This window comes from Pteropus vampyrus, unplaced genomic scaffold (genome assembly GCF_000151845.1).
Source record: "Pteropus vampyrus isolate Shadow unplaced genomic scaffold, Pvam_2.0 Scaffold44, whole genome shotgun sequence".
Lineage (NCBI taxonomy): Eukaryota > Metazoa > Chordata > Mammalia > Chiroptera > Pteropodidae > Pteropus > Pteropus vampyrus.
Genome location: NW_011888825.1, coordinates 9,368,000 through 9,389,946, shown reverse-complemented (window position 1 = coordinate 9,389,946; position 21,947 = coordinate 9,368,000). Strand labels below are relative to the sequence as shown.

The 21,947-nt window shown below is 55.5% G+C and overlaps 2 protein-coding genes across 8 annotated transcripts; one reads left to right on the top strand and one right to left on the bottom strand.

The window, feature by feature from the left end:
- Positions 1–54: 54 nt before the first annotated feature.
- Positions 55–13,225, bottom strand: FLII (FLII, actin remodeling protein). Of its 5 annotated transcripts, none has more exons than XM_011359061.2 (30): positions 13,074–13,225; positions 11,242–11,352; positions 10,858–10,929; positions 9,581–9,661; positions 9,216–9,301; positions 8,915–9,076; positions 8,560–8,663; positions 8,039–8,214; positions 7,790–7,947; positions 7,040–7,124; positions 6,461–6,608; positions 6,143–6,279; positions 5,755–5,967; positions 5,306–5,485; positions 4,583–4,665; positions 4,384–4,458; positions 4,073–4,156; positions 3,800–3,971; positions 3,127–3,231; positions 2,848–3,039; positions 2,387–2,575; positions 2,105–2,244; positions 1,782–2,022; positions 1,530–1,684; positions 1,386–1,446; positions 1,171–1,299; positions 985–1,091; positions 786–891; positions 596–661; positions 55–515 (listed from the first exon to the last, which is right to left on the bottom strand). In XM_011359061.2, the coding sequence occupies exons 1-30, from the start codon at positions 13,134–13,136 to the stop codon at positions 381–383; spliced, it is 3,816 nt and encodes a 1,271-aa protein (XP_011357363.1). In that variant the 5' UTR covers positions 13,137–13,225; the 3' UTR covers positions 55–380. The 5 variants fall into 5 exon arrangements, with proteins under 5 accessions (XP_011357363.1, XP_011357364.1, XP_011357366.1 ...); XM_011359062.2 differs by having other exon boundaries at positions 6,143–6,276; XM_011359064.2 differs by having other exon boundaries at positions 11,242–11,380; positions 13,074–13,206.
- On the top strand, positions 13,219–21,302 carry MIEF2 (mitochondrial elongation factor 2). 3 transcript variants are annotated; one of them, XM_011359058.2, is made up of 4 exons: positions 13,219–14,434; positions 16,487–16,643; positions 16,814–16,994; positions 17,494–21,302. In XM_011359058.2, the coding sequence occupies exons 2-4, from the start codon at positions 16,497–16,499 to the stop codon at positions 18,546–18,548; spliced, it is 1,383 nt and encodes a 460-aa protein (XP_011357360.1). In that variant the 5' UTR covers positions 13,219–14,434; positions 16,487–16,496; the 3' UTR covers positions 18,549–21,302. The 3 variants fall into 3 exon arrangements, with proteins under 3 accessions (XP_011357360.1, XP_011357361.1, XP_011357362.1); XM_011359059.2 differs by lacking the exon at positions 13,219–14,434 and adding an exon at positions 14,440–14,550; XM_011359060.2 differs by lacking the exon at positions 13,219–14,434 and adding an exon at positions 14,441–14,566.
- The last annotated feature ends 645 nt before the right edge of the window (positions 21,303–21,947 follow it).

Here is a 21,947-nt window from a genome sequence, read left to right as displayed (position 1 = left end):
GATTTTTCTGTTGTTTTGTTAAATTTAGTGTTGTTTTAATATTAAAAATACTGATTTTTAATATTGAAAATAAAAGCATTTAATATCTCAAAAGGATAACCACATCTGCTTTATCCCTGGCAGGGGAAGAGGGGTGTTACACGTGAGCTCATACCAAGAGTCTAATTTTCCAGACCTCTGTGGGCACCAGTCAGGGTTACCCCCATTGGTACTGCTTGGGCTGTGCTGCTGGGGACCGTGGCACTGGAGGGTGACTGGGGCAGGGGCTGCCACCTGCATACAGCCTCTGCTGGCAGGTGGTGGATGGACAGAGGCTTTTCCTCTCCCTCACCCAGAGCTTGGGTTTTCGACTGGGACAGTGCAGGCTGATAATGGGCGCCCTAGGCCAGGGCCTTGCGGAAGGTGCTCCAGGCGTGGAAACATCGGGTGAAGGCATGCTGCTCATTACCCTTACGGACAAGGCGCAGGCGGCGGGGGTGCTCGTGCTCTTTGGCGCGCATGTGCTGGATGTACACCTGGTGAGCAGGACGTGTGTGAGCCTCAGGCCTTTCAGATCACTAGGGGCAGCCTCGGCCCTCCCCTCTACACAGCTCACCTGGCAGGCCTTCAGACTCAGCTTGATCTCCACCTGGCTTGTCTGGGTCCCTACCCACATATAGACCTGTGGGGACGGCAGGGGAGGTGGTCTCATGAGGGACTCAAGAACTCCCCTGTCTTCTGGCCTCAGAATTCCCATTTGCAAATGGGTGGGCTCCTTGAATGGGTAGGGTCAGTGGGGGTCTCACCTCTTGGCCATTGTCTAACAACATGATGTCATCATCTGCCAGGTCATCTTGGCAAAAGTCAGAGCATTTTTCCGTCACTGCAAAGTAGCCCTTCTCGTTGGAGCACCTGGGGGTTAGGGGTCAGGGAGAGGCTAAAGTCATAAGCAGTAGTGCCGGGACTCGGGCAGAAGCTGGGACAGGGGTCTGCGCCCGGCCTCACCGGAAGAGCCGAGTGTGCTTCATGTATTCAGCATCATCGTCGTAAGGCTTCTGTGCCCCGATGCCCACCCAGAAAAAGTTCTCAGGCTCCTCACCTTCATTGATGACCTGTGGGAAAAAGATTGGTCCAGCCCAGGGCCCCTGTCTGCCCTTGCTCAGTTACCTGCCCACAGCCCACCGTGGTCACCTGCTTGCTGTAGGAGGTATCAAACATGGTGTTCAGTATATCCTCTGCCAGCTTGGCCTCATCAGGGTCTGATGCCCGGCCCACCCATGCGTACACGATGCCCTGGTTGTCCTCACTCTCAAAGGGAACCTGGGGAGTACGCAGCGGGTTCAGGTCAGGTCAAGCCTACAACCCCCGACCCAGACCCATAGTCCTGGTCACATCCATGATGCTACCTTGAGGATGAAGCAGAACTCGGAGTTGAGGAGGCTGGAGTCGGTGTTGATCTGGATGCACCTGGGGGAGAGGAGTGTCAGCAAGGAATCAGGGTAGCTCAGTGACCTCACCTGCCCACCTGTGCTCCTCCCCTAGCCAGGCACCGAGTGCAGAGGGCGCTGCCATTGGTTCGAATCTGGTAGAGGCTTGGCTGCAGGGTGCCCTGGGCCACCTTCCTCTTGCCCCGGTGGATGATGAATTTTCTCTTGAAATGGGACAGGAACTTGGGGTTCTCTTGCTGCTGCGTCATTCGCACCACCTATGGGTATGGAAGTGTTTTGAGTAGCACCCCATCCAAAGGCTTTGGGGGTATGGTTCTGAGCAAGATGCGGGGGAGGAGAGCGTGGCAGGCGCACCTCTAGCTTGCCCGGGAAGAGGCTCTCGAACTTCTTTTGCAGGCTGAAGGTGAAGGTGAGCCAGCCCATGTTGGAGGCTTCACGGCCCTGCCAGAAGTACACGATGCATTGGAAGTCCTCCTCGGGCTGTTTCTCCTCCGCTTCGGTGGCTGCCTCTTCACCTTCTTTGCCCTCAGCCCCAGCCTTTTCCTCCTCTTTCTCTTTCTTCTCTTCTTCCTCGTATTCCACAGGGACCCAGTATCTACAGGGTCAGAGGGCAGTAAGCAGGGGCCCCCCAAGCACCAGGGTAGGGGCCTGCCAAAGGAGGTGTGCTGAGACGGCACCTGCAGAGGAAGACGTAGCAGTCCTGTGTGTAGAAGTGGCCAAACTCTTCCTCAGGCAGCCGCGCGAACTTCTTACCCTCGAGCACGAAGCCCTCCATGCCATCCAGGTCCTCATTCCACTCCTCCATCAGCTGCTCGGCCTGCATGTGAAGGTTTCTGGTGGGCTGGGGCTGGCCCCTCCTCAGTGACAAGGGACACAGAGCTCCTCCCAGGACAGGCCGCAAGGCTGTCAGCTCAGGCCAAGTACTCCCAGCCTTGCCCTGTCCCAGGCCTCGCCCCCACCTCAGCTAGCGCCATGGGCGGCTGCCGGGGCAGGAACAGTGCAGTGAGGTCAGCTTTCATCTGATCTTTCTTCTCGGCATCGCGCTTCACCTTCCCGGTGAGTCCTGAGCCCTGCAGCACGGCTTCTGCATTGCGCGTGTAGTCCACCGTCAGCACGTCATCCCAGTTTTTGAACTTGGCTTTGAACACCTGCCAAGGGGGAGAAAACAGGAGCTGGAGTGGGGGTCTGCCCGGTTAAGGTTGGGGTAGGAGGTCAGAATGCAGGCACATCCCTGTGAGGGCAGGAACTAGGAACCAGAGCAGGAAGAGCGAATTACAGAAAGGTCAGGGCCTAGGCATCAGTGTGAAAGTGGTGGGCTTGGGCCCAGCTCTGTAGGGTGGTAGCAGATCCACAGAGTCAGGGCTTGAACCAGTCCGCAAGATCAGGGGCATGGCCTGCACAGCTGGGCTGCACTGCACACCTGTGCCTCAGTGCCCTCAAGGCTGCGGCTGACCGTGGCGTGGCGTGGCCGGTGTAGCATCCCGCACAGCTCCTGGCCCAACTTGAGGGCTGCAGCACGCACCAGGCGCGGCGACTTGCGCCCAAGCCAGATGAACACATCAGACCAACAGTCCAGGATGTACACGCATCGCGTGTCCAGTAGGCTCTGCAGCTGCGGAGCCAAAGGACAGAGGTCAACTGGTGCCAGGCCTTCGGTGAGGGAGCCCAGCCTCCTCCCCTCACTTCCTGTGTGTCTCACCAGCCGCATCCCCGGCATCAGTTCCACCTTGGGTCGCGTCTTATGTTCCACAGACAGCTTGTAGTTGATCTGTGGCAGCTCCAGGTAACCCAGACCCAGGCCCACCTGGCAGGAGAAAGGTGAACGTAACAAGGGCAAGATCTGGAGACAAGAGCCCCAGCCACAACAGCCCCTAGTTTGGAGCCTTGCCCAGCCTTGCTGTGTACAGTCAGGTCCACTGCCTCTTCCTCTCTGGGCTTTAGTTTCCTCCTCCTCCCCAAGGTCATTTTAAGGATATCCTATCAGTAGGCGGCTTTTAAATGGTGCTTTCCTGCCTATCCTCCCCCAGTGCTGTCATTTCTAATTCTCTAACTTGTCCTTTTTTTCCTGCTCACAATCCTCCATGGTTTATTGTCACCTACAGAATTAAGGCCAGCTTCTCAAGCCTGGCACCCTGGCACTCTGGCCTCCACCTCCAGCCCCACCTTCCAGGAACCACACACCCAAAACACTGTTCTCATGGCTTGACTCAGAGCGAACCTCCAGACCTTTACTCAGGCTATTCCCTGTCCAGAAGGTGGCACCCTCTCCACACCAAAGTCCAGATGGAGACCACAGTCACCACAGTGGTGCACGGCCCACTCTCCCAACTTGACCACTGGTAAAGTCAGGCCAGCCCTGCACTAAAACTCACCTTATATAGCTTAGGCTGGGGTGGCCAGAAATCATCAGGCACATGCTTCTTGATCTCGGAGGGCTCACCACCCAGTGCCTCCCAGAACTCTGGGGGCTCTTGGCCTTGCACCAGCAGTGTGATCTCTGCCTTCCCTTTCCGCTCGTTTTTGTTAATTTTTTCTGCAAAGAGCCTAAGCGAAGGTGCAAAGTCCTCAGTAAGGCCCATACCCCTTCTCAGGTGACAATTTTTCTTTGCACAAAACCCTGTTTGAGCAGGGTATAGTCTTTGTACCTGGCCTTGGTAGTGCCACTCAGTGTGGCCTGGGCCCCCCGCCACACGTAGATGTCCAGCCCTTGGTCCAGCAGGAAAACAAACCTGGACAGAAAGGGCAGGAGGGGCTGTGATGGGTATAGACAATGACTGCCCCCAGGCCCCAACCACACCCCTGGGGTTTTACCCCCTTGCTGGTCCTGCTAAGCTTTGTGGGACAGGAGTTAAAAGGACTGCTGGAAGGCCGCTTCTTCTAGAGCCCACATCTGCCCCTCACTGGTGGGGAGGAGGTTCAGGGTCAAGCACCCCCACCTCACATCATGAGGACTCACCTCGGGTCCAGAGAGGCCCCCTTGAGTGGCACAGGCTCCAGTTTGATGTTCTTTTTCCCATACACGCGGTACATCCTGGGGGCCGGAGCAAAAGTGGCTTGGAGGGGGCGCTAAGGGACCAATTTACCTCTTAATACCCTTCCCTCAATCCTTCCCAGCTGATTCCAGGTCAGTGTCACTCATCCGCACACCCCCTCACCTGGTGACATAGTGTGTGTCCTCCACAGTGTAGAAGCCACTGGCTGTTCCACCCTCGATGTAGGCGATGTCGTTGTCAAACACCTGTGTGAGAGTGCAGTCCATCACTGAGCTGCCCCTGTTCCCCTTGTGTACAGGTGCCTCAGGTGCTACAAACCCACGATAAAGTTAAAAAGGAAGAATAAGATCTATCTATAAATAGACACGTATTGGAGTGTTAAGATAGACAAAAATAGTAATGTGTTCACTCTTGTGCCAGTTTGGATATACACAGCATGTTCAGATATGCGCAAATCATGGTACAGAAGCAAGCAGGTTTATGGAGGGCAAAGTTGGGTCAATCAGTAAAATCTAATGTGTATGGCCTTGTCTACACGTAACCAGCTGGCAGGTGGACCAGCTCAGCTCACTAACCCTGCTCACTGGACTCAGTCTCAATCTTAGCCCTGCCTCCTTGGTGCTCAGCTTGTGGCCCTGCCCACTAACTGCTACTGGTCCCAGATTCCCATCTCTCTTCAGGTATCCACTGATCTTTGGCCTCGTCTGCCTCCCCTGACCTCACCCTATTTGTCCCTGCCCTCTCTGCTTTAAGTCCCAACCCAAAAATCTTTGGTCTTAGTTTCCTGCCCCCTCCCATTAACCAAACCCACCATCCTTGCCCGGTCCCTCCAATCCCACCCCTGCAATCCTACCCCTCCTGAAGGCCCCTCCAGCCCACTGGTACCTGCAAGAACTCCTCGCTCTCATCTCCCATCTCCTCCCGCACAGTGCGGCACTCCGCACCCAGGTAGTTGCGCAGGTTCACCGCGTGGATAGCAGAGCAAGCCTTCTTGTCGAGTGTGGCCTCCCCACCGATCCAGTAGTAGATCTCCCAGTTCAGAGAGCCGCTGTCATCCAGAAAGGTCTGGAAGACAACCATGTCAGCCCTCACTGGACAGTCCTGGCTTCCCAGCTCACGCCAGAGAGGCTGCTCTGATGGGGAGAGGTTCCTTAGCCCCAGGACAGGTGCACCACCCACACTTCTGCCTGGGCCATGTCTACCTGGCCTTATTGGCAAAACCTTACCCCCCTACCTTGCCTCAGTGAACAAAATTGTGAGATTGGGGATTCTGAGTTATCTAAGATGAGGTCACTGGGGGTTCATGTAGCTCCTAACGGTGTACTGACTCTCACCTTGAGCACGATGTAGCAGTCAGCTTCATAGAACTTGCCATGTAAGGCTTCCTCCACCAGCACAGGCACAAAGTTCTCGATCTGCCAAATGGTCAGGCCAGGCAGTTGGCCCACATCCTCTGTGAAGAACTCTGAGTAGTCGAGGCGAGGCTTCTCCAGGCCCTGGTCCCAGCGCCGCACCTTGCCCCTGGGGGCTCGGGTGTCAGTACTCTCCTGGAGTCACAGTAACAATGCTTGGGTTGACTCTGTGACTCAGGTTGGTCTCTCTACTTACCACCCACCTCGGGGCCTTTGCCCAGGGCCCCCTCCCTCTCTTGACCTGTCTCACAGTCTGTCTTGAGCAGAGCCTAGGGCTACCTGTCCTGTCCCAATCACTGGCCTAACTTACCTCCTGCTTTTTATTCTTCTCCTGGGCCACGTCTGACATGCCCTTCAGCACCTGCTTGGCTTGGTCATCCTGGGCTGAGTCTTTGCGCCTCCGTAGCCGCATCTTCCGAGCCAGGGGGTCCTTGGGCCCACCCCCTGCTTAGGGGAGGGGCAAACAGCAGAGCTCTAGCTGGGCCTGCCCCCTGGGGTATCCAGCAAACCAGGAGCCATCCCCATCCACCAGGGTCTAAAGAGCAGTGTCTCACCCAGCTTATGGATGGATTAAGTAAAGCATCAGAAAAGAACCCCCAACTCTCAGGCCAGACTGTCCCCTGCTTACCAGCTGCTGCCGCAGCCACTGTGGCAGGAGAGGCACCTGCCAGCTGTAGCTGGTTCTGCAGTGAGAAGTCAATGTTGTACCACTCGGCAGTGCGGTCAGCAGGCTTGGGAGGCATGACCAGGCTGGGGTTCTCCCGCACATCCAGGACCTGTTTCATGGGTTGAGCAGAGGTGGTGCTGAGCCTGAGTCTTACCTCCTAGCCACACCAAACCCAGTTTCTTGCTCTTTGCAGGCCTGAGAGGTCCAGGGCTGGGGTCAGGGGTCTGGGTTCTCATCCCAACTCTGTGGCTGCCCATTGTGAGCTTTAGTTTTTCCTTCTGTGAAATGTGACCCTGTGGGCTGGCGGTGGGACTTAAATGATGCTGTCTAGCATATGGATACAGGGATGTGGCTTACTTTCTTCCCAAAAGCACCCTAGCACTGGCCACCCCTCCAGGAGGCCTCTGCTGGATTCTCTTCACTCTAGTAACACTTTTGAACTTGGTCTTTCCTGAAGCTCTGTCTGTACCTCTGCCCTCGCCACCAACTTCAACCTCAAACCCCACCCAACTTTCAGCGCTGGCCAGGGCTTGCCCTGACCTCTATCTCCGTCAGGAAGTGGATGGCCTCTGGGAGGGTCACCAGGCGGTTTTTGTTCAGGACGAGTTTCCTCAGCTTTGTGCACCTGTGAAGACAGAGCCAGGGCCTCAGGGAGATAAAAGCGGGGCAGGGAAGCTTCCAGTCCTGGGAGAAGGGAGACAAGTAGGGCCAGGGGACTGAGCTGCCCACCTAGTTAAGAAACCAGTGGGCTTTAACATGTGGAGAGGGAGGGAACGCTGGAGCACAGGGAACCGGAGTCTCCTCACAGCTAAGTGACTGGGAAGTTCTTTTTTGACTTTGATGGAGCACGACTTTCCCAAGTGGACTTGTGCAGATTAAGGGCCCCTGGGTACAAACAAGAGGGCACCAAAAAACATGTTCTGTCCTCAAATTACTCTGGAAGCTGCTGGGGGCAGCAGTTCTCTATTCTCTGCCTGAAGAATTTCTGAGAGCCAGGAGACCACACTAGTGGACATTGTGGCCTCCAGAAGGGCATGGAAGCAGCATTGTGTCTGCAACTCACACAGCAATGCCTCTGGCCTTGTCCCTATCGGTGTCCTCCCAACGAGTGCTCTGGGGAACCCAGATTAGGGTTGCTGGCACAGGACTATGGGGTCTTTATTCGTGAAGCCAAATTAACCCATCTATTTTGTATGATGCACAAAGACCACAAGGTGGGTTCCCGCTCTGATTCTGGGGTTTTCAATGCTGTGATCCCCCTGCCCCACTTGCCCAGCCTTGCCCCAACACCTGCAGAGGCTTTCAGGAATCAGCTCCAGGTTATTGTTGGCAGCCATGAACTCCTCCAAGCAGGCCAGCTTGCCAATGCCTGAGGGCAGCCCATCAAAGTCCAGTTTGTTAGAGTTCAGGTATAGCTTCTTCAGCTTGGTCAGCTTGCAAATGGCCGACTGGAGGGGAAGCAGGCAGGGGCAGGAGTTAGGGGTAGCAGCCATGGTGGCACAGCATCCTTCCCGTACTCCTCCCCAGGCCGGGACGCACAGGCAGTGAGGTGAGCTGATTGCGGGACAGGTTCAAGGTCTCCACATGCACCCACTGGTCGATGCACAGGGATAGCTCCGTGATCTGGTTGCTGCTGAGGTTCACGCGGCGCAGGCTGGGGAGGGTGTACAGGCACTCAGGAACCCGTGTCAGGTCGTTGCAGGAAAGGTCCACATCTAGGGCACAGGGTGGGGCACATCAGCCAGGGCCCACACAGCCAGCAACCAGTCCTAGTTTGAACCCCAGCTCTACCACCTCGAGGCTCTGTGAATTTCAGCAACTGACTTAACCTCTTAGAGCCTCCATTGCTCCATTTGGAGAAACTTCCTTGCACCAGTGGGTCTAAACATGAAGTCGGTGCTCATAACTTGGTGTTACTACTAGTCGTCATAATGACGGGGATGATTATATAACCATATCCTTCCCTTCTGGGAGGTGGTCAGAGAAGTGAGGTTCAATCCCTTCCTCCATAGGGACCTGAGGGGACCAGAGCCCAAGGGGTCACCAAGGGGATTGCCAACCTGCAAGGTTGCTCAGGCCCTCCAGGCTGGTGGGGAGGTTGCCCTGGGTGCGCTGGGTGTTCCTCAGGTGCAGGGTCTGCAAGGCTGTCAGAGCTGGGAGCTGCCTGCAGGGAGACGCAGGTGGTCAGGCCAGGCACAGGGCTAAAAGCATGGGGCCAAGAGAGTCTGAGGGGACAAGGCCAAACAGGCTGTGCGGTGGAGTGAAAGGGACAGGGGATTGAGATGGGGCCTGGCCGCGGGGCACAGCCCACACCGAACCCAAAGTGGGAAGGGCCAGGGTCACTGGGGAGCTGAGGGACCAGGCCAGATTCTCCAGGGGTGAGTTCTGGAAGGGTGTGGCCTGAGCGGTGCCAACCGGAGCTGTGCATGTAACAGTGGGTTCCCGTTGAGCACGAGTGTCTGTAGGTGCACCAGGCGGCGCATCTGTGGAGGCAAGCTTTCCAGGCAGTTCTCGCTGAGGTCCAGGTACAGCAGGTCAGTGAGGTTGATGAAGAGTTGGTTGGGAATGGTGTCGATGCTGTGGGCAGGAGGGACGGAGAGAGGGAGTGAGGCAGGCAGGGGCTGCCCAGTCAGTGCCACATGCCCACCTCCAGGACCTGCCTGCTCCCCACTGTGTTGTGGCCCTGCCCAGTTCCCCTACCCGGCCTGACAGGCACCTGTTGTGGCTGAGGTTCAACACCAGCATGTTCTTGGCATTCTCCAGCTCCCGCGGGCACTCTGTCAGCTGGTTGTAGCTCAAGTCCTGAGTAGGAGGGGTGAGACAAGGTCAGGGGTGTCGGCATTGGTCCCACCTTGCCAGTCCTCTGCCAGGCTGGGGGATCAGCCAGGGCACTGAGGGGAGTAGATGAGAGGGTTTTAGGGCCAAAAGAAGACAGCAGGGCCCTGGGAAGAAGGGTGCCTAAGTTAAAGATCTGAGTAACCTTGGGCAAGGCACTGCTTACTCTAAGCCCCTGTTTCTCTGTATGTAAAATAGGATAACAATGGCCCCAGGGACCATCAGAGTGGGTGGGTAACCACTGACCAGGACTGAGAGATCATCCAGCTTGAAGATGTCATCAGGGACTCCAGAATTCTTCAGGCTGTTGGCTCGAGCCACGATGGCCTGGGGATAAACCATGGGAGTCTATGACTCCTGGCTTCTTCCTCCAGGAGAAGCAGAGAGATGAGGGAGAAACACCTCCTCAGGAAGTTCACTGGAGGCCAGGTCTGAATGCTCTTCCACCTTGGTCTTTACTCATAGTCCCTCTACTTGGCAAGCTCTTCCTAGCCTCCCTGTGAGCTCCTATTCACACCTCAAAGCCCAGCTCAAATGTGCCCTAGAGCCCAGCACAAGGTCCTCAGGGAAACTCATCTCAATTCCAGAGGGCAAGATAGGGGTGTAGCTCTGAGTCACGGGCTTCTAGAGCAGAGGGAGAAGGTTGGCCCAAAGAAATCAGATACGGGCTGAGCAAGTCTGTTTTCTCTCCCCTTAGGGCTGAAACCTTCTCATACTACAGACCTGTAGAAAGTTTAAGGGGGAGAGAGAACAGGCCAGGGAATAGTGCCATGATGGCAAGTAACAGCAGGGCACAGGGAGGCTGCTGCCTCTCCTTCGGCCCTTATGTCTGTGTGGTGCCATGCTGCTTCACAGCGGTCTCCCACTGAACCCCACCCCCCTCCCTCCTGCCCAGAAAGTGGACTAGTCCAAGGTCATACACCCAGGAAGTGGCAGAGCTGATGTAAATTCAGGCAGCCTGTATCCAGAGGCTGTGCCCTTAACATCTCAGGGCTCCACCCGTGAATGGAAATGACCTTTGCCAAGGCCTAGAGGGTCTGGCCAGGAGCCTGATGGTCTGGAGTGTCAGAGGCTCCGTAAAGAGCAGAAGGATGAGCAAGCCACCCTGACCACCTCCGCTCCTGGCTAAACCCACCTTAACCCAGCTCTACCACTGCCTGGCTGTGTAACCTCTGGCAAGTGACTTGCCTCTGTGGCCAAGTGTCCTCAGCTGTGAACATGGTAGAAGTCAGAATTATAAGAAAAAACCCACATAAAATAGTTGGGTTTTAGCCACTAACAGTTGTTATTGTAGTTGTTAAAAAAAAAAAGGTGAGACTCTGGATTTCTTACTTTGTTTCCCCCATAGGTTACTTAACACAGGGCATTATTATATCCTCAAGCTTCCCTTAGGAACAAGCCTTTGAGTCCGACACAGGGATGGGCAGAGGTGCTAGCCCAGCTTGGGATCTGGCCCTGCCCTCATATCTCTGGCTGGACTCCAGTCCCCAACTCCAAGTTTGGTGGCCTCCAGCAGCCCTCACCCGAAGTGATGGCAGGCTCGACAGCTCTCCATGAAGTGTGGTCAGGTTGTTGTGGCTCACAGACAAGTGCTCCTGGGCCGAGAGAAGAGAGTAGAGGTTCAGTGGAGTAAGCAGGGTGTCTATATAGAGTCCCCATCTGCCACCACAATCTTGCACCATCCAAGGTGGCCCTCAACAAGAGAGGCCCAGTCCACCTCTGCAGCCTCCCTCTCTCACAGACCTGGCCTTCTTGTATACCTCACAGGATAGGGTGCTCTCTCTGTCTCTGCCAGCTCTGCTCATGGCTATCAACATCTTCTATGTCATCTGCCTTCTGCACAGGCTCTGCCCCACCCGACCTATCCCCATCCACAGAGACCCACCCTGTCTGCTGAAGCCCCTTACCAGCTTCTGTAGGGAGGCCAACTCCTCCGGCAGGTAGCAGAGGCCAGTGCGGTTCAGCTTCAGCCATCGCAGACTGGTCATGGCTTTAACATTCTCAGGGAAGTAGCCTCCCTGTGGAGTATGTCATGGTGAGGCTGGTCTGGGAGAGGAATGTCCCTGCTATACCACCCTCTATGGCTCCAGCTGCCCATGTAAGCCTTTGGGGGAGCAACAGAGCCAACTCTCTCACCAGCTGTGTGACCCCGGACAAGTCACTTTGCCACTCTGTGCCTCAAGTTCCTCATCCATAAAATAGGGCTAATAAAAGCTCCCTCATGACAAAAGTATTGTGAGGACCAACTGATTATCAGGATGGCTGCTGGCCTAAATCTGTCTTGCTGGATTCTGAGCCCCAGGAGGGTCAGGATGAAACTGGCTTGTTTCAGGTGCTACCCCAGCATCCAGCTGTGTGGTTAGCTTGGCTCAAATGCCTTTGCCCAGATTTCCAGGACCTGCTTAGGTCACCTGGGATGGGGATACTCGCTGAGCCTCTGTTCCATCTGTGCCCCCACCGTTCCATCAATATACAAGCCATCTGTGGCAAGGTCCAAACTTCCAGTGCAAGGCCCTAGCTCCCCACCCTTCACAGGTACTGTCTCATTCATTCGTTTATCCATTCATTTCCCACATTTGAATGCCCACCTCAGTACCTCCAGCCCTTGTGGCAGGGAGCCTGGGGTAGCACGTGCCTTCAGTGCCCTTGGCTGATGTCCCCTCCCTTCCCCCTGAAGCCACATTCCCCACCAGTGACTCAGACTCCCAGTCTGGGAGAACACTTGGAGATACCAGGTGAGGATGGTTGGGAAGGAGGCTGAGAAGATGATGTAGTCACTTGTGCATGGCGTCAAACGTGTGTGCACCTGTGGGTAAATGCAGGCAGAACCTGTCTGCCTCCACAGCCCTGGTCTAACCCCTGACCATAGCCAAAGCCTGGTCTCCCAGACTCTGTAGACTCAGGCTGACACTAAGCTGACTCCAGTTTGCATCTGCCCACTCACCCACCCTGAAGCCTGGGCTGACCCTCTTAGTACCAGGCCAACTCTCACCTTCACTCCTGCCTTGCCTCCTCTGGTCACTTCACTGCTCACCTCATCCTTGACTCTAGAACCACCTCACTCACCAACTGGCTGGAAGGCTGGGCTCAGGCTCTATATGGCCCTGGTCTATAAGTCCAGCAGCCGCTCAGACCACCGCCACCCAGGGCTTTGCACTCCTCACACGCTCTCCATACCAACTAATCCATGTTTCCAAGAGGACTACTTTTAAGCTCCTACACTGGATGAGAAGACAGAGGCTCTGAGAGGGGAAGTGACTTGCCCAAGACCACACAGGATGGCGGGGGCAGGGCAGTGGCAGTGATGAGCTATAGACCCGCCCCAAGACAGCCGGCAGCGCGGTAGTGAGTCAGGGCCTGGCTTGGGCGTGTGACCTCAGTGGGTCGGGGAAGGGGGGCTGCGGGGACAGCAGCAGTACTCAATGACTCCCGCCCTACTCTCCGGTCGGGGCGGGGCCAAGACACCAAGACAAGGGGTGGGGGCTCCCGGCCCACGCCCTGGTGTGACTTCGAGCCCACACGTCCGCGCCGGCCCGGTCTTCCCATGCGGGCACTGAGCAGAGGCCTTGGGAATTCGAGGCGGGGGACTCGAGGCCCGGGAGAGCCCCACCCGACCCCGTTTGCAGTCCCGAGTGGCACTGGGCCCGGAGGCGGGCGGGCCAGGAAGCGGAGACCGGCACAGGCCGGAGCGGAAGAAACAGCCTGGAGGAGAGCCCGGCCCACCGCCAGGTCAGCTCACCTTGAAGTCGTTGCCACTGAGATCCACGCCGCGCACGAACGGCAGCACCCCGGTGGCCTCCATGGCGCCGTTCTCGCTGCCGGGCCGGGCCAAGCGCGGGCGGCGGGGGGGCGGCCGGGAGAGCCACGGGCTGGGCCATTGCCGACCCCGCCCCTTTAACCCGCCCCCGCCCGGCGCGAAGGCGGAGTCCCGGCCGCGCCACCCCAGCCTGGGCGCCTCCAGACACATTGAGGGGAGCACTGGCATTCTCCCTTGGGGGCATTAGGCCTCTCCGGACCTCAGTTTCCCCGTCTGTTCAAGGACTGGAGGGGACTCGAGGAGTCCGGGCGTCCCGTGTGCTCGCGCAGGAGACTTCATAACCTACAAGCTAAGTCCCTGACTCCCAGAGCAGGGGGTTTGTCACAGGCTCTGCAACACCTGTCTCCTGCACTGCAGTAGCTGAAGTTGGCCGTGGCCGGAAAGAGATCCTGGACCCAGGCCCGGGAGCGCAGCGGCCCAGGGAGTTTCTATCCGCCAGCCAGGCCCTGCGTGGCTACCATTGGTAGTAGGAGCCTACGCCCTTGGGTCCTAAAGCTCTGGGCAATCCTAGGCCTGCTCCTGGCCTGTTTCCTCATCTGTGGAAGCTTCCTAAGGTTGTTGCCAGAAACAAGTGAACAAACGCAGGTGTAGCTCATGGCATACAGCAGTCGCTCAATAAATGGCGTTATGATTTTCAATTGGAGTCACCACCCCCTGTCCATTTATCTGCTTCTCGCCCTCCCTGGCCGGCACATAGTAGGCCCCCAATAAATAAATGCCGAATGAACAACAAGTTATATGCACAACCAATCATTCACAGGGGTGGAGGATGTCTGGTGTTCCTATTTCACAGGAGAGAAAACTGAGGCCCTGGTCAAGAAGTGGCCCACACAAGGTCACACAGAGCAGGAGGCAAGGGTAGGCCCCTGAGTCACGCTGTGTGCCCAATGGGCCAACAGATATTAACGAGGCCACCAAGACACTCTCGCAGAGTCAATCAAAAGGGTCAGACCTTCAGGCCTCTGGGCCAGCTACCGCCTGTCTACCCAGCCCCTGGAAAGAACGCGGGCCCAGATAGCTTTCTGCACAATAGAGGCTCACATACATAACAAGCGCACACACTTTACGATGGGCTCCAGGTGTCGGCTCATTCCGCAAACTGCCACTACACAACTGGACTACGGGATGGGAACTCATTTCTGCGCCTTTAAATTCGGGGTGCGTCGAAAAGTCCCGCCCCGAGGGAGCGCGCAACCTGGTTAGGGGGCGTGGCCTGGCCACTATTGGCTAAACCACGAAGTATTTTGGAACAAGGGCGCGGGCCTTGAGCGCTTCGATTGGAGGTAGGCCCTCGTCGTCTGCGTGCGTTCTGGGCCTCAGCGTTCGGTTCTCAGGTCTTTCACATTCCATTCCCGAGCGGGTGCGGGGTGCGGGTCGGCGCGCTGAACCAGCGACGCGGGTACGTCCGGAGCGCGGTAGGGCGGCCCTCATCACCTAGGCCCCGGCATTGAGGGTGCCCCCGACGCAAGTCGGGGGCGTGGCCTCCGCCAGAGCTCGCGGTCTGGGCCAGGGAGGGAGGGAATGGCTTTGGGCCCCCAGGCCGGAGTTCGAATTCCGCCTTGGGTACTTCAGTGAGTTTCTCAGGGCCTCGGTTCCTTCTCCTGTGAACGGGGCCTTCACAGTCTCTTAGGGGCTGCTGTGCGGCCCGCTCAGCCCGGCCCTAGGTTTGTTGGAGGAGAAGAAGGACAGGCGACATCCCAGGGGTCCTTGGGGCCCGAATGCACAGAGTCGGGTTATTTTTAACCATGCACACCCTTTCTCCCTGCCTGGAGTTGGAGTGCTCCGGGTTGGGGCCAGCGTGATCCCCCTAGGGGTTGGGCTGAATCCCAGGTTAAGACAGGTGGGGGTTGTTGAAAGCGCTTTAGTTTGCACTCTGTATTGCTGGTCCTAGGGGAGGAGGCCGGTGACGGTACTGATAATCTATGAGGGAACAAACTGGCTGCTGGGCTGCCTTTGACCAATCCAGGCCCAAGTGCCTATTTTTAGTTTGGGCAAATGAGGGGCGGGTGTTGGGGCTGAGTCCTTAAGTGCTTCAGGCTTCAGCTGTTCCAGGAATCTGGACATCTGGCACTCACAGCCTGGCAGAGAGGGCTGAAGTCCTTGGTGCCCCAGCTGGCTCTGAGCTCAGGGTCATCTGCTTAGGCGCTTTCAGTGAGACACTTATGCCTAGTCCCCTGAGCTTGCTCCCTTGATCACACACCCCCTCAGCTCTCACGGCTTGAGGGGAAGAGTCCCTCTAGAAGAACCTGAGGCTGGGGCTTGGCGGATGGGGTCCTGGGAGAGTGTCTCTTCCTCTACTTCCCAAGTGCTGGGCCCCACCCATCCTCACTGTTCTGGGCTCCTCACTTTTAACCCTTTCTCCTTGCTGCCTGTGCCACTTTACAGGTGAGCACATAGCTGGAGCTTCAGGCCCTCAGTTTACCTTCTCTGTTACTTGGGCTCCCCACAGCTGAGGACAGCTCCCACATACACACCATTGTCCCAAGTGGCCTAGAGAGGCCCCTGTCCACAGGCATTGGGCCAGTGCTCTGTTTGGAGTCTTTGTGTTTAGAGTTACCTTGCCAGCTGTCTTGACAGTGGGGCCTTTGGCATTAACTGGCATTTACCTATTGACATCCTCCATCCCCCATCCATCTTGTCCCACCCCCGGCAGCCTGGGCCATCTCACTGTCCTTTGACTTGATAGCTATGCTTCTAGGGGCTACCCTGTTGAGATTTGGGGGTAACTGGCCATACCGAGGTCCCCTAAAGGTCTGAGAGGCCCTTTAGGGCGGGCTCTCTAGGACCTCAAGTTGTGGTTTTCGCCAGACCTTGTTTCTTCTTGCTGTGCCTAGCCCTGATTAAGAGCCAAGGCGAGTCAGCCTCTAGAGCTTGATCATAAGGCTGGGGAACTGAGCGGACTCCAGGGATAGACGAGAGTCTAGAGGCTTTACAGTTGTGGGTCCAAGTATCCACTATTCAGCAGCCTGTTTCTAAAATTGGGGTGATGATGAAATCCCCCTTTTGGGTCTTTGGTGATGTCAGGAGTCCTGGAGGGTAGGGCTGGGGAGATTGGCCCCCCTCTCTGACCTGCTGCAGGGCCTTTCTGTGTGAGCCATCCTGTCCAGGGGATAGGTAGGTTATTTGCAGGTTTAGGGAAAGGGGCTCAGGCAGTTCCCTATCTCCTCACCAGAAACCCTTCGAGTGGTCCCTTTCTCTTGAAACTTTCAGGAATCCCCCACATGGGCTTGACTCGCAACCCCAGCATGATAGCAGCCAGAGTGCCTACCCACGCCTGCCCCATTGCTAGCCTGCCTGCCCCACACTTTGTTCCCTACACCCTGACTCTCTTATAGGCAGACAGACATGGCAGAGTTTTCCCAGAAACAGAAGAAACGGCATGACGACGACATGCTGGGCAGTGCTGTGGACTTCCTCCTGGCCAATGCCCGCCTGGTACTGGGCATGGGCGGGGCTGCCGTGCTGGGTATTGCCACCCTGGCTGTGAAGAGGGTAAGGCCACGCTGGACCAGTTACACCTGGGGCTCCCAGAGGAGGATGACAGGGCTGAAGCCTACAATGGGGTCATGGGTCATGGGGTGAGGAACCTGGTTTGCTTTGCCCCAGGGCTTTGCCATGGTTCCCCAGGCTTTGGATGTTCTGATATGTCACTCTGCCTGCAGCTCATTGATAGGGCCACCGGCCCTCAGGACGAAGATGACACTAAGGGGGATACCACATCCCTGGAGGACAGTTGGAAAGAACTGAGCCTGCTCAAGGCCACGCCACGCCTACAGTCCCAGTCCCCACCTGCTGCCCTCAGCCAGCCTGTGCTGCTCCCAGCCCCCTTGCCCTCTGCCCCAGGTGAATGGCACCCCTTCCCCTCTAACCTGGGTGGGTACCCCTTTGGTGGTCACATTCAGGAAATGTGACCAGGCCCTGCCACTGACTGACCCTGCGACCTATGCAAGTCTCTGCTTCTCCAAGCACACGGGCTCCCTGCATGTTTATGGTGGTGTTTCTCTGCCCTCCTACTTCCTGTGTGGTGCTGAGGCTCCAGCCACTGGAACCTGTGGACTTCAGGGATGGTACTGGAGCAGGGCAGAAGCCGTATGACGGGAGGCCTCAGATGGGGGAAACTGCATGAAGCTGTTTTGACCCCAGAATGTTGGGGATTTGGGGCAATGAGAATTTGTCATCAAAATGTTCTTTTTAAGTGAGGACCTGAGCTAAGTACATTCTCAAATGGTCATTTTACAGGTGAGGAAAATGAGGGCCAGGGCTGGCACACAGTAATTGGGTAGAGTTCTCTTGGCTCGACACAGGGACTTCTGACATGTTCCCTGGCCCTTTCACTCTGCAGAGGGGCCCACAGATGCCGACCCTCAGCCGTCGTCTCAGCTTAGCTCCCCAGCACCATTGTGCCTGACGTTCCAGGAGAAACTGCTGGTGTTTGAGCGGGACCATGTGACCATCCCATTGTCCCATGTGGCTCTGGCTAAACAGCTGGCCGGAGACATTGCCCTGGAGCTACAGGCCTACTTGAAGAGCAAGTTCCCTGAACTGCCCTTTGGGGCACTTGTGCCTGGGGGGCCGCTCTATGATGGCCTGCAGGCAGGGGCCGCTGACGACGTGCGTCTCCTGGCACCCCTGGTGTTGGAGCCAGGCCTGTGGAGCCTGGTACCAGGCATGGACACTGTGGCTAGGGACCCTCGCTGCTGGGCTGTGCGCAGGACTCAGTTTGAGTTCCACCCCCGTGGAAGCAGCCCTTGGGACCGCTTCCTGGTGGGTGGCTACCTCTCTTCCCGTGTCCTACTGGAACTGTTCCGCAAAGCACTAGCTGCCTCCGTCAATTGGCCAGCTATTGGCACCCTTCTTGGGTGCCTGATCCGGCCCTGTGTAGCTTCAGAGGAGCTGCTGCTGGAGGTGCAGCATGAACACCTGGAGCTCACTGTTGCTGTGCTTCTCACGGTCACTGGTGCCAGTGTTGGAGACCGCCTCCTTTTGGCCTGGCCCCTGGAGGGGCTGGCTGGGAACCTCTGGCTGCAGGATTTGTACCCAGCAGAGGCCGCCAGGCTACAGGCTCTGGATAACCATGATGTTGGGACCCGCCGGCGGCTGCTGTTGCTGCTCTGTAGTGTCTGCCAAGGCCACCCAGCCCTGGGGCGGCTGGGCCGGGGCCACCTGACCCAGGTAGTTCTACGTCTTGGGGAAGAGGAGGTAGAATGGGCTGAAGAGGCCTTGGGGGAGCGCTTCCTTCAGGCTTTGGAGCTGCTCATCATCAGCCTGGAGCGGGCCAGCTTACCCTGCCATTTCAACCCTGGTGTGAACCTCCTCAATGGCCTGCATGAGGAGGAGATTGATGACATTGGCTATGCACTGTACCTTGGCCTGCAGGCCCCCGAGGGGCTGCTGTAGGTGGGTAGGAAAGGGCAGCCAGCATGTGTTCCAATGCTGGTCAACCGCACACTCTTCCTTCCAGGGATTTGGAGAGCATTTTTTTTTTTCAGGCAGAATAAAAGAGAGTGCATTACCTAAGCCCACAGGATTAGCATGTGTAGAGGTGACAGTTACTGGAACCTTGACCTCAGAGAGCTTGGGTTGCTGTCACCTGAGTGTGGCTAGACTGCCTGTCAGGTGTCCCAGAGTACCAGCCACTCACACACACACCCTCAGCCCTCTGAGCCTGACCCCAGGACCTTGAGCTTGGTCCATCATCACCAGCAGTGAATTCAGTGACAAAACAAGGCCAGCTCCATTTTTTCTGTTGAGGTTAGTGCTTTCCTCAGGTGCCAGCTCCCAAGGCTTCTGGCACTAATTGGTAAATACCATGTATTTGCCTATCCCTCAGGGGCTGGAGTCACCTGTTTGTTACCTGCGGAATGCAGCTTTTTGGTTGACCTAAAGGCTAGTGTTTTCCATTGTCTGTGGTCAAGTTTGCTTGTCGAGCTCTCTTCAGCCTGGAGTGGGTGCTCAGCCTGATGTGCTGCCCACCTCATACCTCTGGGGAAGGCCCTTTTCCCCCTAGCCAGGCAATTTTTCAATTTGGGCAGTAGAGGCCCCTAGTAGAGCTCCTTCCCCGCTCAGTTGGGAAGAGGAGTTGATCTGTGCTGCCTGCCTGGCCCAGTGTCCTGATAGCTGCTAATTGGCCCGGCTGGAGTAGAGGTGAGACCCTCCTAGAGAGGCCTGGTGTGCAGGCCGACTTCCTCAGTGCCAACATGAACTGTTCTCAGCCAATATCTATTTCCACTGAAGCCTAGCAGAGGTGGAAGAGCTGGGGAGGGGAGGGTCTGCCTTCCCTCTCAGGTGTCCCTCCTAAATTTGGTATCCTTCCTGCTGAAACAGCTATGCCTCAAAGAATGTGAACAAAAATTAAAAAATTGAAATGTCTGTGTGACTCATTCTAGGCTCTCATAAACAGCTGTTTGGAGTTATGGAAACTTGGCCAGAGGGGCTTAGGATCAACCTGGAGATGGTATGATTTAACTGGAAAAGTAGGTTATATGGAGGGAGACTATTACAAGATTTCTGGTGTGATGTCTTGCTTTAGTAATGGGAACCAGCTAGTTAGGGTTTTCTTTTCAAAGCCTGAACTTTTGAGCCTTCTTGTGCTTTCTGGGATGGCTGAAACAGCCCCAAAGCCCTTCAGCCCGTATTCTCAGAGAAATGTGACTTCTCCACCTCCTTTGTTTCTCCTTGGGGTCCCACAAGTGAGGGCAACCTCCCTACCCCCCCTTGTACAGATAAGGAAGCAAGTGTGTTTCAGTATCTCCACAGGAGTCAAACCTGGGGCTTACTTCGTCACCACAGATGACAAAGGAGGCCTGCGAAAAGCTTTGGGTGAGGTGTACTTACAGTATGGCCACCATGGCTATGCTGTTCCTATCCTGCTTTTCTTCTTCCCATCCCATTGTACTTCCGAAGGTGACTGCCCCCCTTCCAACTGTGACTACAAGACAAGGACGGAGGATAGGATCAGAGTCCTGCCTCATCTGAGGGACCATCGTCACACAGGACAGATGAGATGCCTGTGTTCCTCTGGGTACAGGACCCTGGGCTGCCTCTGCGGCATTCAGACAGCTCAATGGCTGCATGCAGAGGCTATTGTAAGGGTCAGAGGGCAGGTGACTGGCTTAGCTGAGGGCCATTCAGATAACTTGGCCCCAGAGCTGTTGCAAAGAGAGCCTTAAGCAGCTATAATTGCCACTGAGAGTCAGCAAGGGAACAGGCTGGAGACAGAGGCTGTGCCTCAGTATTCTCATTTAAAAAGCAGTGAATTATATAATACACGTCCAAGGGCAGTTGAAAGGAATAACTGCTGGTGGGAGTGTTAACCCAGAACCTGGCACAAAGTGAACCATCCCTGAACCAGAGACTGTTGGGCCTTAGAGCCTCCCTTACTGACCAGCACTACAGAGCCGAAGCACAAGGAGCTCCCCCACTGCCAGGACTACATCTGACCATGGCTGTACTACACAGGATCACAGGGTGACCGGTGAAGGGCTGGCCTAGGCAGCAGTCTGGAAAGTGAGCTCAGTCCAGAGCCCCTCTTCTTAGTTTGACTAAACACCTGCGTGCTGTCCCCTCTAGGGAGGCCTTGTGCTTCAGGTAGCTCTGAATTTCCCCTTACCACACTTTAAGAAAAAAAAGTTGAATGAATTAAAAGGGAGAGAAATGAGGTGTTCATGGTTATATCATCAATGCAAGGCTAACGTCTGAGACTTCAGTTTCTAGCTAGAGAACTGGAAACAACCCACCATTTTGCTAGGAGCCTTTTCAGGAGCTGTCTGGGTTGGCTCAGTCCCAGGCTGTGCCAGCTGAATGAGTAGTTAGTTAGCTGCTGCTCAGTTTCACTCGTTCTTCTTTGAAGCAAGGATGATTCCAACTCTGAGCTAGATGTGGTCTCAGCCCAGGGTCTAAACATTTTAATATTTAGACTCTTCAGCTGTGGTGGAAAAATCTGGCAACTGCGTCTTTGATTTAACTTTATCAAGTGACCCAAAACCTGGAGTTGTGATGACTGGTGCAGCAGTGATACTACCTGTTAATGATGAAAGGATTGTCAGAGCAGATTAAAAAAAAACGGCAAATAGAAACTTACTGATTTCAAATGTCACCCATATCTCCTTTACCATAACAACTGAAAAATAAATCTTAACAGATTAAAAAATATATCCTTTTTGTATATTCACTAAGTATGTCTCCTCAGGAACACTTAGCTGCAGAATATTCTATCAAGTGAGAGTACCAGTCATCTCCTTACAGCTGACTTGTCCAGTTGTTTCTTCGCTTAAAAAAAAAAAAAAAAAGCCTAAAGAAAGTCTTTGTGCACATGGGCTTTCTCATTAAAAGATTCCTGGGAATGGAAAGCGTTCAAGTATTCAGATCCTGAAGGATTTCAGCCAGCAGGCCAGAAAACCACCCCCAAAATGCAGAGCCGGGACTGGTGCAGAAAGGGAAAAGTGGCTGCATTTGGGAGATAGAAGCACGCAGCCCACCTCAACTGACCACCAACCTTCACTTCCACATCGCTGTATTCTTAATCTCCTCTCATAGGATCTTACTACTTTGAGTGGGAAATGGAAGTGCAATTCCTACTCCCACAAGCAATGCCCGTGTCTATGGCTCCCCACATCTGCCTTGTATACTCTGAAGAAAAATGAAATCAGTTCAGTGTCAGCTGAGGAGCTAGTTGGTTTGGGGACCTTAATAGGCCAGAATCTATCTCGAGAATAACTGCCCCTGAGCTATGTGTATAATTAAGCCACAAAAGGAAAGCACTTCCTGACTTTTGGTTCCAAACGGGCCTTTCCCCTT

Coding starts and splice junctions, on each gene's coding strand:
- MIEF2 (XM_011359058.2), top strand. CDS start 16,497: ATGGCAGAGTTTTCCCAGAAACAGAAGAAACGGCATGACGACGACATG. Junction 16,644..16,813: donor CCACCCTGGCTGTGAAGAGG/GTAAGGCCACGC, acceptor CTCTGCCTGCAG/CTCATTGATAGGGCCACCGG. Junction 16,995..17,493: donor CCCCTTGCCCTCTGCCCCAG/GTGAATGGCACC, acceptor TTCACTCTGCAG/AGGGGCCCACAGATGCCGAC.
- FLII (XM_011359061.2), bottom strand. CDS start 13,136: ATGGAGGCCACCGGGGTGCTGCCGTTCGTGCGCGGCGTGGATCTCAGT. Junction 4,459..4,582: donor GACACACACTATGTCACCAG/GTGAGGGGGTGT, acceptor TCCGGCCCCCAG/GATGTACCGCGTGTATGGGA. Junction 2,023..2,104: donor TGCTACGTCTTCCTCTGCAG/GTGCCGTCTCAG, acceptor CTGACCCTGTAG/ATACTGGGTCCCTGTGGAAT.